This window comes from Tachypleus tridentatus, chromosome 3 (assembly GCF_004210375.1).
Source record: "Tachypleus tridentatus isolate NWPU-2018 chromosome 3, ASM421037v1, whole genome shotgun sequence".
Lineage (NCBI taxonomy): Eukaryota > Metazoa > Arthropoda > Merostomata > Xiphosura > Limulidae > Tachypleus > Tachypleus tridentatus.
This window is the reverse complement of record NC_134827.1, coordinates 115317751-115336870: the sequence shown is the minus strand read 5'-3', so window position 1 is coordinate 115336870 and position 19120 is coordinate 115317751. Positions and strand designations below refer to the sequence as shown.

The 19120-nt window shown below is 31.8% G+C and overlaps 1 protein-coding gene across 1 annotated transcript in view; it reads right to left on the bottom strand.

Moving 5' to 3' along the window:
• Nucleotides 1-6483: 6483 nt before the first annotated feature.
• The window catches only part of LOC143247826 (glutamate receptor 4-like), an 85971-nt gene continuing 73334 nt past the window's right edge, over nucleotides 6484-19120 (bottom strand). The window contains exons 10-12 of the mRNA XM_076496345.1: nucleotides 7422-7559; nucleotides 6972-7065; nucleotides 6484-6779 (exon numbers count right to left, since the gene is read on the bottom strand). Of these exons, the coding sequence (XP_076352460.1) occupies nucleotides 6976-7065; nucleotides 7422-7559 (228 nt within the window). The 3' untranslated portion in view covers nucleotides 6484-6779; nucleotides 6972-6975. The remainder of the gene's footprint in view (nucleotides 6780-6971; nucleotides 7066-7421; nucleotides 7560-19120) is intronic.

Genomic DNA, 19120 nt, shown 5'->3' with positions numbered 1-19120 from the left:
TGTAACACAAGCGATGGGCGATAAGACAAGTTTTGGGTTTTGTGAGCGGAACCTCTGGAAGGTATTAATGAACCTCACTGGACATGAGTAAATTGTATAAAACAAAAATAATTAAAACTTCTATTTCATTCTCCAGAGTTCACGGTATTATTTTCTGCATTATTGTTATGGTTAAATTTCTACTTTATAGTTTCGTTTGAATATCCATTTATTAAGTAACGAACAAAGTGTTTGGATAGTAATATTACTGTTTTATGCCTTACGGTTTGCTTATCCAACTATAAGTTTCACTTACACTATACGTAGGAAACTGTCTTTAGTTTCAATCTAAAACATTCAAACTCTAGATATGAAAACATAACCTGAATTTCTTTATGTTTGTCGTTATGTATAATAATAAAATATTGACGAATTCCTTTTCTTCTCATCATTGTCTCTTATTTGATCTTTCAAACCTTACAAACAACTCGCTGCACCACTTCCACAAACTCTTTCCTTGTTTTCCTGTTTTCCACTTTCTTTTCCAACTCATTCACCCTTTGTTCTATCATGTTTGGTCATTCCTTCAAACCCTATTTTTTTCTTGATCTTTAACCTTTAACCTTATAAACATTCTATTGCCTTTTTTTGAGCCAGTTCGACTTTCTTTTCTTTTTTTTCAGGCAGGTGGATTAAGGCGTCCGACTCGTAATCCGAGGGTCGCAGGCTCGAATCCCTGTCACACCAAACATGCTCGCCCTTTCAGCCGTGGGAGCGTTATAATGTGACGTTAACCCCACTATTCCTTGTTAAAAGAGTAGCCCAAGAGTTGGCGGTGGGTGGTGATGACTAGCTGCCTTCCCTCTAGTCTTACACTGCTAAATTAGGAACGGCTAACGCAGATAGCCCTCGAGTAGCTTTGTGCAAAATTCAAAAAAACAAACAAACTTTCTTTTTTATCCATTTATTACACGTAATATAATTGCATGTCATCCGAACATATCCTTCATCTAATTAAGCTGTGGTTCTAATTATTTTTCTATTATACACCATCACTCCCCAAGATTAAATAATCGCAATATAATTTTTTCATTCTCAGATCATTTCTTAATAATGTGGTTCTCTGAATACTTGATACTTAATATTTCATTAATAGTGTGGTTCTCTGAAAACTTGATACCTAATAATTCTTTAATAGTGTGGTTCTCTGAACACTTGATACTTAATATTTCATTAATAGTGTGGTTCTCTGAAAACTTGATACCTGATGCTTCTTTAATAATGTGGTTCTCTGCACACTTGATACTTAATATTTCATTAATAGTGTGGTTCTCTGAAAACTTGATACCTAATACTTCTTTAATAATGTGGTTCTCTGAAAACTTGATACCTGATACTTCTTTAATAGTGTGGTTCTCTGAAAACTTGATACCTAATACTTCCTTAATAATGTGGTTCTCTGAAAACTTGATACCTAATACTTCTTTAATAATGTGGTTCTATGAACACTTGATACTTAATATTTCATTAATAGTGGGGTTCTCTGAAAACTTGATACCTAATACTTCCTTAATAATGTGGTTCTCTGAAAACTTGATACCTAATACTTCCTTAATAATGTGGTTCTCTGAACATATGATACCTAACACTTCCTTAATAATGTGGTTCTCTGAACATGTGATACCTAACACTTCCTTAATAATGTGGTTCTCTGAGCATGTGATACCTAATACTTCCTTAATAATGTGGTTGTCTGAGCATGTGATACATAATACTTCCTTAATAATGTGGTTCTCTGAACGTGTGATGCCTAATACTTGATGGAAGAAACTGGAACTACGGTAATACTGTTTGATCACATATCTTTCACATCTCTCAATAAAACTTCAATGCAATTTTATTATTAAGAATCGTCTTAGGAGACGAAGCCTAAGTTTCTCGGGGCGGAAACCATGTGAAAGTCTAAACCTATTACATGTGAAATTCCAGTATGGGGAAATCGTAAACAACATTATGAGTACTGTTCATGATGCATGAAATTATTCCAAGAGAAGCATTAGGCCTAGTAATTCATTGGTCTAAAGCTTTAGGCCTAGAAAATCGTCGTTCTAAAGCATTAGGCCCAGAAAATATTTGTTTTAAAGTGTGCTTTTAATTTAAGTATTATCTATGTATTTATTGTATATTTTATTACGCGTAGGTATGTTTATAAATATAATTTTTAATGTGAAAGCTGTTGTTTAACTGAAATATCTTGAAGTAATCACTTATCAGTGTAATTTACGAGTGACTTGGCGATCTTGTATCTCAGGAAGAACAGCTGTCAGGAAGAGAATGCTTGCTGAATTTAACACTGGGTCGAATGTTTTCAAGAATTTCTTTTGGCCTTTCTTTCTTTTTCAGAGAAACGTGACGTTTTTCTTCTCTGATTAGTCATCCGTTCAGAAAATAGAGCAAACATATATATATATATATATATATTTTCCTTTCTTCACCAATTCTTCATAGCGTAACAAGCTTAACGAATCAACTCTAAATTTAAGTTGAGATTCGTCTAGGCCTTAAAGAATTGTTTGAATATAAATATTATAAAACGAGTTGTTTTTTTTTAACGTGGAAACAGAATGACCTAAGTTCTTGTCAAGCGGGTATTTTGGTCACTAATACGTAAGGCTAAAACGTTATTTTCTAATAATAGTGACGCCAATTAATTACTAAATAAAAGTGAGTAGCTATTAACGTGTTAAGTTTATTTTTTGCAACCCATGCTATATTTATAAAAAATGGTCATGTACCATAAACCCATGTTTAAACTGTTATGTACTGTACAACCAATGTTTTAATTGCTGTATCACATATCCCATAAATTCATTATCAGTTATAATAATATACCAATCAACTTATGTTTTATTTTTTGTTACGAAGTCGCTTACAATCGTTGGGACATCTGAGGTGTTAATCCTGGCATGACCTGTTGGTTAAGGCGCTCGATTCTCAAGCAATCTGAGGGTCACGGGTTCGAATCCCCTTCGCTGAACATCTCGTTCTTTCTGCCAAGGGTTGTAATAAAGTGATAGTAAATTCTGTTATTCATTGGCAAAAGAATAGCTAAAGAATTGGCGGTAAGTGGTATTGAATAGCTGCCTTCTCTCTAGTTTACACTTAAATTAGAAACGGTTGGCCCTCGTGTAACTAATTCGTCAGAGCATAAAAACCAAAATCGAGAAAAAGCGAGACACCTTGGAAGTCTGACTAGCAACAACCAAAATGACGCAACAACAAACTACAGCAAATAGAAAAAACTCTATATTGACAAAAGTAAAGAGAGTCCCACAGTTAACAAACTCAGAGTTTCTACACGACTGTTAAAACATGTTAGATAGACTCCTGAATAACTAGCTCCAATTTGTAAGGAAAATGTTAACAGAAATTAACTACTGAAAACAATTACTACAGTTTAACTCGTTGTACCAACTGTTTATGAGTTATTAATTTATAAGCTATTGTACCACGTGTTTATCACTTATTACCTTATAACTCATTGTACCACGTGTTTATCACTTATTACCTTATAACTCATTGTACCATGTGTTTACCAGTTACTACCTTATAACTCATTGTCCCACGTGTTTATCAGTTATTACTTAATTACTCAGTGTACCATGTGTTTACCAGTTACTACCTTATAAGTCATTGTACCGCGTGTTTATCAGTTAATAATTTATAACTCATTCTACAATGTGTATACGAGCTCTGTTATTATTGTAAATCATTATCAGCTGTATTACTATTGTAAATCAGTTTACTGTGAGATTGTCAGCTCTATTATTATTGTACATCAGTTTACTGCGAGATTGTCAGCTCTATTATTATTGTACATCAGTTTACTGCGAGATTGTCAGCTCTATTATTATTGTACATCAGTTTACTGCGAGATTGTCAGCTCTATTATTATTGTACATCAGTTTACTGCGAGATTGTCAGCTCTATTATTATTGTACATCAGTTTACTGTGTGATTGTCAGCTCTATTATTATTGTACATCAGTTTACTGTGAGATTGTCAGCTCTATTATTATTGTACATCAGTTTACTGTGAGATTGTCAGCTCTATTATTATTGTACATCAGTTTACTGTGAGATTGTCAGCTCTATTATTATTGTACATCAGTTTACTATGAGATTGTCAGCTCTATTACTATTGTAAGTTATTTTACAGTGACATTATCACGTGTATTCGTATTGCAAAACACTGTACTACACGAATTAGATTTATAAACAACATTTCTTATTGTAAGACATCTCAATATATGTTTTTAGTCTAGACTATTAAACATATATTTTTATTGTACTTTTCCCGTTCAAAAATAAATATACAGAATCTAAATAATTGAAGAGAAATACTTACAGTTTAAAACTATTATTAAATTATTTAAACGTTCAAATAATTATCGATTTTAGAAAAAACAAAACAAACTTACTGTTGTGTTATAGAAAGATATGACACTTTCTATGGAAATCTGGGGCTGTTATGATAAGGAAATGGTAGTTTCCATGGAAACCTGGGATTGTTATTAGAAAGAAATGGTAGTTTCCATGGAAATGTGGAAAGTTAACAACAATTACAAATAACTGTTTTCTATTATTTATGTTCCTTTCCGAGTGCGTCTTCGAACTTACAACACTATAAAGCGGGTTTTGATACCTGTGGTGAGCAAAGCACAGATAGCTCATTGTGTAGCTTCGAGTTTCTTACAAACAAACTAACAATAATTTAGTTATGTGAGAGTTTCATAATTTTTGTCAACAAAAAAGGAAGAATATGTGTGAAATAATTTATGGAAACGAATCGAATAATCTAACATATCTCGTTCGTGACGTGTTTTTTGACGTCCAGTTGAACTCATTTTCTGGTCAGTTTTCCTTGACCAGATTAAATAAACAAAAACGGGTTGTCAGCAAAGCTTTTGTACTTGCAGAAATAAAACGCAAAATCGTTGCTGTTAGGGAACTTTGAACATATGGCAAAAACCTTTAACTTTAACCCTTTCGAGAAACTATAGTTTAATATGATGCGTTAGGTTTAGGTGAAACATTTATATAATTGTTTCGTAGTCAGATTTATACGAAAAGTTAATAAGTAACGTATATTTGTGTATTCAAATCTATCTAGAAGTTTAAAACAAAAACGATTCTCGTTCTTCAAGTTAGTAACTGTTCCTAGCATCAACTTAGACAACACTCCGTCGTTCGAGATGTTTCTATCAAACGTGGTAGATTACATCAAGAAACTGACAATGTGAAGGCAGTTCACGTTGTTATAATACTTTGTGTTAATGAGAACGTACTATTATGACATGTTAACACTAAATCTGAGTTAAAACAATGTATTTACACACAGCCAGTACTCACACGTGTTATAATACTTTGTGATAATGAGAACGCACTATTACGACATGTTAATACTAAATCTAAGTGAAAACAATCTGTTTACACACAGTCAGTACCCACACGTGGTATAATACTGTGTTAATGAGAACGTACTATTATGACATGTTAACACTAAATCTGAGTTAAAACAATGTATTTACACACAGTCAGTACTCACACATGTTACAATACTTTGTGTTATTGAGAACGTACTATTATGACATGTTAACACTAAATCTGAGTTGAAACAATGTATTTACATACAGAGTCAGTACTCACACGTTTCATAACACTTTGTGTTAATGAAAACGTACTATTATGACATGTTAACACTAAATCTGAATTACAAGAATGTATTTACACACAGTCAGTACTCACACGTGTTATAATACTTTGTGTTAATGATAACGTACTATTATGACATGTTAACACTAAATCTGAGTTAAAACAATGTATTTACACACAGTCAGTACTCACACATGTGATAATACTTTGTGTTAATGAGAACGTACTATTATGACATGTTAACACTAAATCTCAGTTAAAAGAATGTATTTACACACAGTCAGTACCCACACGTGGTATAATACTGTGTTAATGAGAACGTACTATTATGACATGTTAACACTAAATCTGAGTTAAAACAATGTATTTACACACAGTCAGTACTCACACATGTCATAATGCTTTGTGTTAAAGAGAACGTACTATTATGACATGTTAACACTAAATCTGAGGTAAAGCAATGTATTTACACACAGTCAGTACTCACACGTGTTATAATACTTTGTGTTAATGAGAACGCACTATTATGAGATGTTAATACCAAATCTGAGTTAAAACAATGTATTTGCACACAGTCAGTACTCACACGTGTTACAATACTTTGTGTTAATGAGAACGCACTATTATGACATGTTAATACCAAATCTGAGTTAAAACAATGTATTTGCACACAGTCAGTACTCACACATGTTACAATACTTTGTGTTAATGAGAACGTACTATTATGACATGTTAACATTAAATCTGAGTTAAAACAATGTATTTACACACAGTCAGTACTCACACGTAGTTCATAAAGTGTATTTGACATTTGTTGTTTTTATTTTTCGTATTACATAATAAAACAATAATAATAATAAAACAAGTAAACCAGAATTATAGTATTAATAAAACGATATTTCATTAGAGAACACGGTGGTCCACCATGCACAGAAAAGTATGTGTTATTACGTGAGAAATAGCTTGACAATTACAGAGAAGGTTCTATTATACAATAAACCGTGCGTATGTCCAATAATGTTCTCCACCTTTCTGAAACTCTTGTTAAACTTGGATGTGAGTGTCAGTCAAAACAGGAACATACGACTAGAATAAAAAATACAATAAGTTGAAGACAAGATACAAAAGTAAATATTGTGACATTAGCAAACAACAATGTACAGCTTGATAGAAATGATAGTACCAAGAGATTGAGTTCAGTCTTGTGATGAAATAACACTCGATATTTAAAAAATGATGTTACTGACAATTAGAAAAGTTCACAAATAAATAATGTACCGATTTATAGAGAAGCAGTTCGGCCTCGACCGTCGTAATGGTTCCCAGTTAAAGATACCTGCAGTTTGGACTTCATTGCTTCGCATATGCTAACCTGTAGATATGAGAAAAAACTATCAGATAATACGTGAGGTGTTTTTTATTTTATGATATATTACTTGAAACATTGGTGTCTTATGTTCTTCTACTTACAGATATTTTTAAAATTCGTCATTCTCAAAATAAACATTTCTCATAATAAATTTACGATTTTCCAAAGAAAACACGCATGTCTAACGTTTTCACCAAAACTCTTCATATGATTATTTCTAATGTACAAACTTATGTAACAGACCTTTGATCCAAAAGTTTGTTTCAGGACTATTTCTAATGTATGAACTTATATGACTGACCTTTGAACCAAAAGCTCTTTTCAAGGCTATTTCAAAGGTATGAACATGTATGACAGACCTTTGAACGAGTTGCTTCAGTTTTGGCTTTGTAGCAGAACTCAAGTAAAGCCACAAGTATTGCAAGAACTAATCCACCAATGAGGATGAAGAAACAGCCAGCTACATTGCTTAAAGTAAGTTCGTTCTGGGACGAATCCTGAAAAAAAAAATGTTATAAACAAATCTAATAAAAGTTAAATAAAGAAGAACAGTGATTTAAAGTTACCCAGATAAAGAAAAACAGTGATTTAAAGTTAACCAGATAAAGAAGAACAACGATTTAAAGTTAACCAGATAACGAAAAACAGTGATTTAAAGTTAACCAAATAAAGAAGAACAGTGATTTAAAGTTAACAAAATAAAGAAGAACAATGATTTAAAGTTAACCAGATAAAGAAGAACAGTGATTTAAAGTTAACCAGATAAAGAAGAACAGTGATTTAAAGTTAACCAAATAAAGAAGAACAGTGATTTAAAGTTAACCAGATAAAGAAGAACAGCGAGTTAAAGTTAACCAGATAAAGAAGAACAGCGATTTAAAGTTAACCAGATAAAGAAAAACAGTGATTTAAAGTTAACCAGAGAAAGAAGAACAGCGATTTAAAGTTAACCAGATAAAGAAGAACAGCGATTTAAAGTTAACCAGATAAAGAAGAACAGTGATTTAAAGTTAACCAAATAAAGAAGAACAATGATTTAAAGTTAACCAGATAAAGAAGAACAGTGATATAAAGTTAACCAGATAAAGTAGAACAGTGATTTAAAGTTAACCAGATGAAGAAGAACAGTGATTTAAAGTTAACCAGATAAAGAAGAACAGTGATTTAAAGTTAACCAAATAAAGAAGAACAGTGATTTAAAGTTAACCAGATAAAGAAGAACAGTGATATAAAGTTAACCAGATAAAGTAGAACAGTGATTTAAAGTTAACCAGATAAAGAAGAACAGGGATTTAAAGTTAACCAGATGAAGAAAAACAGTGATTTAAAGATAACCAGATAAAGAAGAACAGCGAGTTAAAGTTAACCAGATAAAGAAGAACACTGATTTAAAGTTAACCAAATAAAGAAGAACAGTGATTTAAAGTTAACCAGATAAAGAAGAACAGTGATTTAAAGTTAACCAGATAAAGAAGAACAGTGATTTAAAGTTAACCAGATAAAGAAGAACAGTGATTTAAAGTTAACCAAATAAAGAAAAACAGTGATTTAAAGTTAACAGATAAAGAAGAACAGTGATTTGAAGCTAACCAGATAAAGAAGAACAGCGAGTTAAAGTTAACCAGATAAAGAAAAAGAGTGATTTAAAGTTAACAGATAAAGAAGAACAGTGATTTGAAGCTAACCAGATAAAGAAGAACTGACTTAGATAAACCAGATTATTAGATACATCAGATTATTATTATACAGTGACTTTTTACAATTTCCAATAAAGTACGTGTGTTTAAATAAATAGAAATGACCCTCTTACCATTTTCATTGCTGCCATCTATCGAAATACATAGAACCTGTTTAATTTTTGTAGTTTTCAGCTTTCTAGTGTCACTTCTACATTCACTACATATATTTACACATCACTACTTACTTTTCCATTGTCACTCCTACATTCACTACGTATATTTACACATCACTACTTACTTTTCCATTGTCACTCCTACATTCACTACGTATATTTACACATCACTACCAACTTTTCCATTGTCACTCCAACTACCACTACTTATATTTACACATCACTACTTACTTTTCCATTGTCACTCCTACATTCACTACGTGTATTTACACATCACTACTTACTTTTCCATTGTCACTCCTATATTCACTACATATATTTACACATCACTACTTACTTTTCCATTGTCACTCCTACATTCACTACATATATTTACACATCACTACTTACTTTTTCATTGTCTCTCCTACATTCACTACATATATTTACACATCACTACTTACTTTTCCATTGTCTCTCCAACTACCACTATTTATATTTACACATCACTACTTACTTTTCCATTGTCACTCCTACATTCACTACATATATTTACATTATCACTACTTACTTTTTTTCCATTGTCACTCCTACATTCACTACATATATTTACACATCACTACTTACTTTTCCATTGTCACTCCTACATTCACTACATGTATTTACACATCACTACTTACTTTTCCATTGTCTCTCCTACATTCACTACATATATTTACACATCACTACTTACTTTTCCATTGTCTCTCCAACTACCACTACTTATATTTACACATCACTACTTACTTTTCCATTGTCACTCCTACATTCACTACGTATATTTACACATCACTACTTACTTTTCCATTGTCACTCCTACATTCACTACATATATTTACACATCACTACTTTACTTTTTTCATTGTCTCTCCTACATTCACTACATATATATTTACACATCACTACTTACTTTTTCCATTGTCTCTCCAACTACCACTATTTATATTTACACATCACTACTTTCATTTTTTCCATTGTCACTCCTACATTCACTACATATATTTACACATCACTACTTTTTTTTTTCCATTGTCACTCCTACATTCACTACATATATTTACACATCACTACTTACTTTTCCATTGTCACTCCTACATTCACTACATATATTTACACATCACTACTTACTTTTCCATTGTCACTCCTACATTCACTACATATATTTACACATCACTACTTACTTTTCCATTGTCTCTCCTACATTCACTACATATATTTACACATCACTACTTACTTTTCCATTGTCTCTCCAACTACCACTACTTATATTTACACATCACTACTTACTTTTCCATTGTCACTCCTACATTCACTACATATATTTACACATCACTACCTACTTTTCCATTGTCTCTCCAACTACCACTACTTATATTTACACATCACTACTTTACATTTCCATTGTCACCCTACATTCACTACATGTATTTACACATCACTACTTACTTTTTTCCATTGTCTCTCCTACATTCACTACATATATTTACACATCACTACTTTACTTTTTTTCCATTGTCACTCCTACATTCACTCTGTATATTTACACATCACTACTTACTTTTCCATTGTTCTCCAACTACCACTACTTATATTTACACATCACTACTTACTTTTTTTTCCATTGTCACTTCTACATTCACTACATATATTTACACATCACTACCTACTTTTTCCATTGTTCTCCACTACTACTTACTTATATTTACATTTATCACTACTTACATTTCCATTGTCACTCCTACATTCACTACATATATTTACACATCACTACTTACTTTTCCATTGTCTCTCCTACATTCACTACATATATTTACACATCACTACTTACTTTTCCATTGTCACTCCTACATTCACTACGTATATTTACACATCACTACTTACTTTTCTTTTTCCATTGTCTCTCCAACTACCACTACTTATATTTACACATCACTACTTACTTACTTTTCCATTGTTCTCCTACATCTACTACTACGTATATTTACACATCACTACTTACTTTTCCATTGTCTCTCCAACTACCACTACTTATATTTACACATCACTACTTACTTTTCCATTGTCACTCCTACATTCACTACATATATTTACACATCACTACTTACTTTTCCATTGTCACTCCTACATTCACTACATATATTTACACATCACTACTTACTTTTCCATTGTCTCTCCAACTACCACTACTTATATTTACACATCACTACTTACATTTCCATTGTCACTCCTACATCTACTACTATATATTTACATTATCACTACTTACTTTTCCATTGTCTCTCCAACTACCACTACTTATATTTACACATCACTACTTTCTTTTCCATTGTCACTCCTACATTCACTACATATATTTACACATCACTACTTACTTTTCCATTGTCTCTCCAACTACCACTACTTATATTTACACATCACTACTTACATTTCCATTGTCACTCCTACATTCACTACATGTATATTACATTATCACTACTTTTTTTCCATTGTCTCCCTACATTCACTACTATATATTTACACATCACTACTTACTTTTCCATTGTCTCTCCAACTACCACTACTTATATTTACACATCACTACTTACTTTTCCATTGTCTCTCCAACTACCACTACTTATATTTACACATCACTACTTACTTTTCCATTGTCTCTCCTACATTCACTACATATATTTACACATCACTACTTACTTTTCCATTGTCTCTCCAACTACCACTACATATATATTTACACATCACTACTTTACTTTTTTCCATTGTCACTCCTACATCACTACATATATTTACACATCACTACTTACTTTTCCATTGTTCTCCAACTACCACTACTTATATTTACACATCACTACTTACTATTTCCATTGTCACTCCTACATTCACTACATGTATTTACACATCACTACTTTCTTTTCCATTGTCTCTCCTACATTCACTACATATATTTACACATCACTACTTACTTTTCCATTGTCACTCCTACATTCACTACGTATATTTACACATCACTACTTTACTTTTTTCCATTGTTCTCCAACTACCACTACTTACTTTATATTTACACATCACTACTTACTTTTCCATTGTTCTCCTACATTCACTACGTATATTTACACATCACTACTTACTTTTCCATTGTCACTCCTACATTCACTACATATATTTACACATCACTACTTACTTTTCCATTGTCACTCCTACATTCACTACATATATTTACACATCAGTACTTACTTTTCCATTGTCACTCCTACATTCACTACATGTATTTACACATCACTACTTACTTTTCCATTGTCTCTCCTACATTCACTACATATATTTACACATCACTACTTACTTTTCCATTGTCTCTCCAACTACCACTACTTATATTTACACATCACTACTTACTTTTCCATTGTCACTCCTACATTCACTACATATATTTACACATCACTACCTACTTTTCCATTGTCTCTCCAACTACCACTACTTATATTTACACATCACTACTTACATTTCCATTGTCACTCCTACATTCACTACATGTATTTACACATCACTACTTTCTTTTCCATTGTCTCTCCTACATTCACTACATATATTTACACATCACTACTTACTTTTCCATTGTCACTCCTACATTCACTACGTATATTTACACATCACTACTTACTTTTCCATTGTCTCTCCAACTACCACTACTTATATTTACACATCACTACTTACTTTTCCATTGTCTCTCCTACATTCACTACATATATTTACACATCACTACTTACTTTTCCATTGTCTCTCCAACTACCACTACGTATATATTTACACATCACTACTTACTTTTCCATTGTCACTCCTACATTCACTACATATATTTACACATCACTACTTACTTTTCCATTGTCACTCCTACATTCACTACATATATTTACACATCACTACTTACTTTTCCATTGTCACTCCTACATTCACTACATATATTTACACATCACTACTTACTTTTCCATTGTCTCTCCAACTACCACTACTTATATTTACACATCACTACTTACTTTTCCATTGTCACTCCTACATTCACTACATGTATTTACACATCACTACTTTCTTTTTTCCATTGTTCTCCTACATTCACTACATATATTTTACACATCACTACTTTACTTTTTCCATTGTCACTCCTACATTCACTACATATATTTACACATCACTACTTACTTTTCCATTGTCTCTCCAACTACTACACTACTTATATTTACACATCACTACTTACTTTTCCATTGTCACTCCTACATTCACTACATGTATTTACACATCACTACTTTCTTTTCCATTGTCTCTCCTACATTCACTACATATATTTACACATCACTACTTACTTTTCCATTGTCACTCCTACATTCACTACATATATTTACACATCACTACTTACTTTTCCATTGTCTCTCCAACTACCACTACTTATATTTACACATCACTACTTACTTTTCCATTGTCACTCCTACATTCACTACATATATTTACACATCACTACTTACTTTTCCATTGTCACTCCTACATTCACTACATATATTTACACATCACTACTTTCACTTTTCCATTGTCACTCTCTACATTCACTACATATATTTACACATCACTACTTTACTTTTCCATTGTCACTCCTACATTCACTACATATATTTACACATCACTACTTACTTTTTTCCATTGTCTCTCCAACTACCACTACTTATATTTTACACATCACTTTTTACTTTTCCATTGTCACTCCTACATTCACTACATATATTTACACATCACTACCTACTTTTCCATTGTCTCTCCAACTACCACTACTTATATTTACACATCACTACTTACATTTCCATTGTCACTCCTACATTCACTACATGTATTTACATTATCACTACTTTCTTTTTCCATTGTCTCTCCTATATTCACTACATATATTTACACATCACTACTTACTTTTTTTCATTGTCACTCCTACATTCACTACGTATATTTACACATCACTACTTACTTTTCCATTGTCTCTCCAACTACCACTATTTATATTTACATTATCACTACTTTCTTTTCCATTGTCACTCCTACATTCACTACATATATTTACACATCACTACTTACTTTTCCATTGTCACCCTACATTCACTACATATATTTACACATCAGTACTTTACTTTTTCCATTGTCACTCCTACATTCACTACATATATATTTACACATCACTACTTTCTTTTCCATTGTCTCTCCTACATTCACTACATATATTTTACACATCACTACTTTACATTTCCATTGTCACTCCTATATTCACTACATATATTTACACATCACTACTTTACTTTTCCATTGTCTCTCCTACATTCACTACATATATATTTACACATCACTACTTACTTTTTTCCATTGTCACTCCTACATTCACTACATATATTTACACATCACTACTTACTTTTCCATTGTTCTCCAACTACCAATACTTATATTTACACATCACTACTTACTTTTCCATTGTCACTCCTACATTCACTACATATATTTACACATCACTACTTACTTTTCCATTGTCTCTCCAACTACCACTACTTATATTTACACATCACTACTTACTTTTCCATTGTCACTCCTACATTCACTACATATATTTACACATCACTACTTACTTTTCCATTGTCACTCCTACATTCACTACATATATTTACACATCACTACCTACTTTTCCATTGTCTCTCCAACTACTACTACTTATATTTACACATCACTACTTACTTTTCCATTGTCACTCCTACATCTACTACATATGTATTTACACATCACTACTTTTTTTTCCATTGTCTCTCCTACATTCACTACATATATTTACATTATCACTACTTACTTTTCCATTGTCACTCCTACATTCACTACGTATATTTACACATCACTACTTACTTTTCCATTGTCTCTCCAACTACCACTACTTATATTTACACATCACTACTTACTTTTCCATTGTCTCTCCTACATTCACTACATATATTTACACATCACTACTTACTTTTCCATTGTCTCTCCAACTACCACTACTTATATTTACACATCACTACTTACTTTTCCATTGTCACTCCTACATTCACTACATATATTTACACATCACTACTTACTTTTCCATTGTCTCTCCAACTACCACTACTTATATTTACACATCACTACTTACATTTCCATTGTCACTCCTACATTCACTACATGTATTTACACATCACTACTTTCTTTTCCATTGTCTCTCCTACATTCACTACATATATTTACACATCACTACTTTTACTTTTCCATTGTCACTCCTACATTCACTACATATATTTACACATCACTACTTACTTTTTCCATTGTCTCTCCAACTACCACTACTTATATTTACACATCACTACTTACTTTTCCATTGTCTCTCCTACATTCACTACATATATTTACACATCACTACTTACTTTTCCATTGTCTCTCCAACTACCACTACGTATATTTACACATCACTACTTTACTTTTCCATTGTCACTCCTACATTCACTACATATATTTACATTATCACTACTTTTTTTTTTCCATTGTCACTCCTACATTCACTACATATATTTACACATCACTACTTTCTTTTCCATTGTCACTCCTACATTCACTACATATATTTACACATCACTACTTACTTTTCCATTGTCACTCCTACATTCACTACATATATTTACACATCACTACCTACTTTTCCATTGTCTCTCCAACTACCACTACTTATATTTACACATCACTACTTACTTTTCCATTGTCACTCCTACATTCACTACATATATTTACATTATCACTACTTTTACTTTTTCCATTGTCACTCCTACATTCTTTACTACATATATTTACACATCACTACTTTTACTTTTCCATTGTCACTCCTACATTCACTACATATATTTACATTATCACTTTTACTTACTTTTCCATTGTCTCTCCTATATTCACTACATATATTTACACATCACTACTTTACTTTTCCATTGTCTCTCCAACTACTACTACATATATTTACACATCACTACTTACTTTTTCCATTGTCACTCCTACATTCACTACATATATTTACACATCACTACTTACTTTTTCCATTGTCTCTCCAACTACCACTACTTATATTTACACATCACTACTTACTTTTCCATTGTCACTCCTATATACATCACTACATATATTTACATATTATCACTACTTTCTTTTTCCATTGTCACTCCTACATTCACTACATATATTTACATTATCACTACTTTACTTTTCCATTGTCACTCCTACATTCACTACATATATTTACACATCACTACTTTACTTTTTCCATTGTCTCTCTCCAATCACTCACTACTTATATTTACACATCACTACTTACTTTTCCATTGTCTCTCCTACATTCACTACATATATTTACACATCACTACTTACTTTTCCATTGTCTCTCCAACTACCACTACGTATATTTACACATCACTACTTACTTTTCCATTGTCACTCCTACATTCACTACATATATTTACACATCACTACTTTTACTTTTTTCCATTGTCACTCCTACATTCACTACATATATTTTTACATTATCACTACTTTACTTTTCCATTGTCACTCCTACATCTACTACATATATTTACACATCACTACTTACTTTTCCATTGTCTCTCCAACTACCACTACTTATATTTACACATCACTACTTACTTTTCCATTGTCACTCCTACATTCACTACATATATTTACACATCACTACTTTCTTTTCCATTGTCTCTCCTACATTCACTACATATATTTACACATCACTACTTACTTTTCCATTGTCACTCCTACATTCACTACATATATTTTTACACATCACTACTTTTACTTTTCCATTGTCACTCCTACATCTACTACGTATATTTACACATCACTACTTACTTTTCCATTGTCACTCCTACATTCACTACGTATATTTACATTATCACTACTTACTTTTCCATTGTCACCCTTTACATTCACTACATATATTTACACATCACTACTTACTTTTTTCCATTGTCACTCCTATATTCACTACATATATTTACACATCACTACTTACTTCTTTTCCATTGTCACTCCTACATTCACTACATATATTTACACATCACTACTTACTTTTCCATTGTCACTCCTACATTCACTATATATATTTACACATCACTACTTACTTTTCCATTGTCACTCCTACATTCTACTACATATATTTACACATCACTACTTACTTTTCCATTGTCACTCCTACATTCACTACATATATTTACACATCACTACTTACTTTTCCATTGTCACTCCTACATTCACTACATATATTTACACATCACTACTTACTTTTCCATTGTCACTCCTACATTCACTACATATATTTACACATCACTACTTACTTTTTCATTGTCTCTCCTACATTCACTACTATATATATTTACACATCACTACTTACTTTTCCATTGTTCTCCAACTACCACTACTTATATTTACATTATCACTACTTACTTTCTTTTCCATTGTCACTCCTACATTCACTACATATATTTACACATCACTACCTACTTTTCCATTGTCTCTCCAACTACCACTACATATATTTACACATCACTACTTACATTTCCATTGTCACTCCTACATTCACTACATGTATTTACACATCACTACTTTCTTTTCCATTGTCTCTCCTACATTCACTACATATATTTACATTATCACTACTTTACTTTTCCATTGTCACTCCTACATTCACTACGTATATTTACACATCACTACCTACTTTTCCATTGTCTCTCCAACTACCACTACTTATATTTACACATCACTACTTACTTTTCCATTGTCACTCCTACATTCACTACATATATTTACACATCACTACATACTTTTTTTCCATTGTCACTCCTACATTCACTACGTATATTTACATTATCACTACTTACTTTTTCCATTGTCTCTCCAACTACCACTACTTATATTTACATACATCACTACTTTACTTTTTTCCATTGTTCTCCAACTACCACTACTTTATATTTACATTATCACTACTTATATTTTCCATTGTCACTCCTACATCTACTACATGTATTTACACATCACTACTTTCTTTTTTCCATTGTCTTCCTACATCTACTATATATATTTACACATCACTACTTACTTTTTTTTCCATTGTCACTCCTACATTCACTACATGTATATTTACACATCACTACTTACTTTTTCCATTGTCACTCCAACTACTACTACTTATATTTACACATCACTACTTACTTTTCCATTGTCTCTCCTACATTCACTACATATATTTACACATCACTACTTACTTTTTCCATTGTCTCTCCAACTACCACTACATATATATTTACACATCACTACTTACTTTCTTTTCCATTGTCACTCCTACATTCACTACATATATTTACATATATCACTACTTACTTTTCCATTGTCACTCCTACATTCACTACATATATTTACATTATCACTACTTACTTTTCCATTGTCACTCCTACATTCACTACATATATTTACACATCACTACTTACTTTTCCATTGTCTCTCCAACTACCACTACTTATATTTACACATCACTACTTACATTTTTCCATTGTCACCCTACATCTACTATATATATTTACATATCACTACTTTCTTTTCCATTGTCTCTCCTACATTCACTACATATATTTACATACATCACTACTTACTTTTCCATTGTCACTCCTAGATATCTACTACGTATATTTACATCATCACTACTTACTTTTCCATTGTCACTCCTACATTCACTACATGTATATATTACACATCACTACTTACTTTTCCATTGTCACTCCTACATTCACTACGTATATTTACACATCACTACTTTACTTTTTTTCCATTGTCACTCCTACATTCACTACATATATTTACACATCACTACTTTACTTTTCCATTGTCACTCCTATTATTCACTATATATTTACACATCACTACTTACTTTTCCATTGTTACTCCTACATCTACTACATATATTTTTACACATCACTACTTACTTTTCCATTGTCACTTCTATATCTACTATATATATTTACATACATCACTACTTACTTTTCCATTGTCACTCCTACATTCACTCACATATATTTACACATCACTACTTATCTTTTCCATTGTCACTCCTACATATCT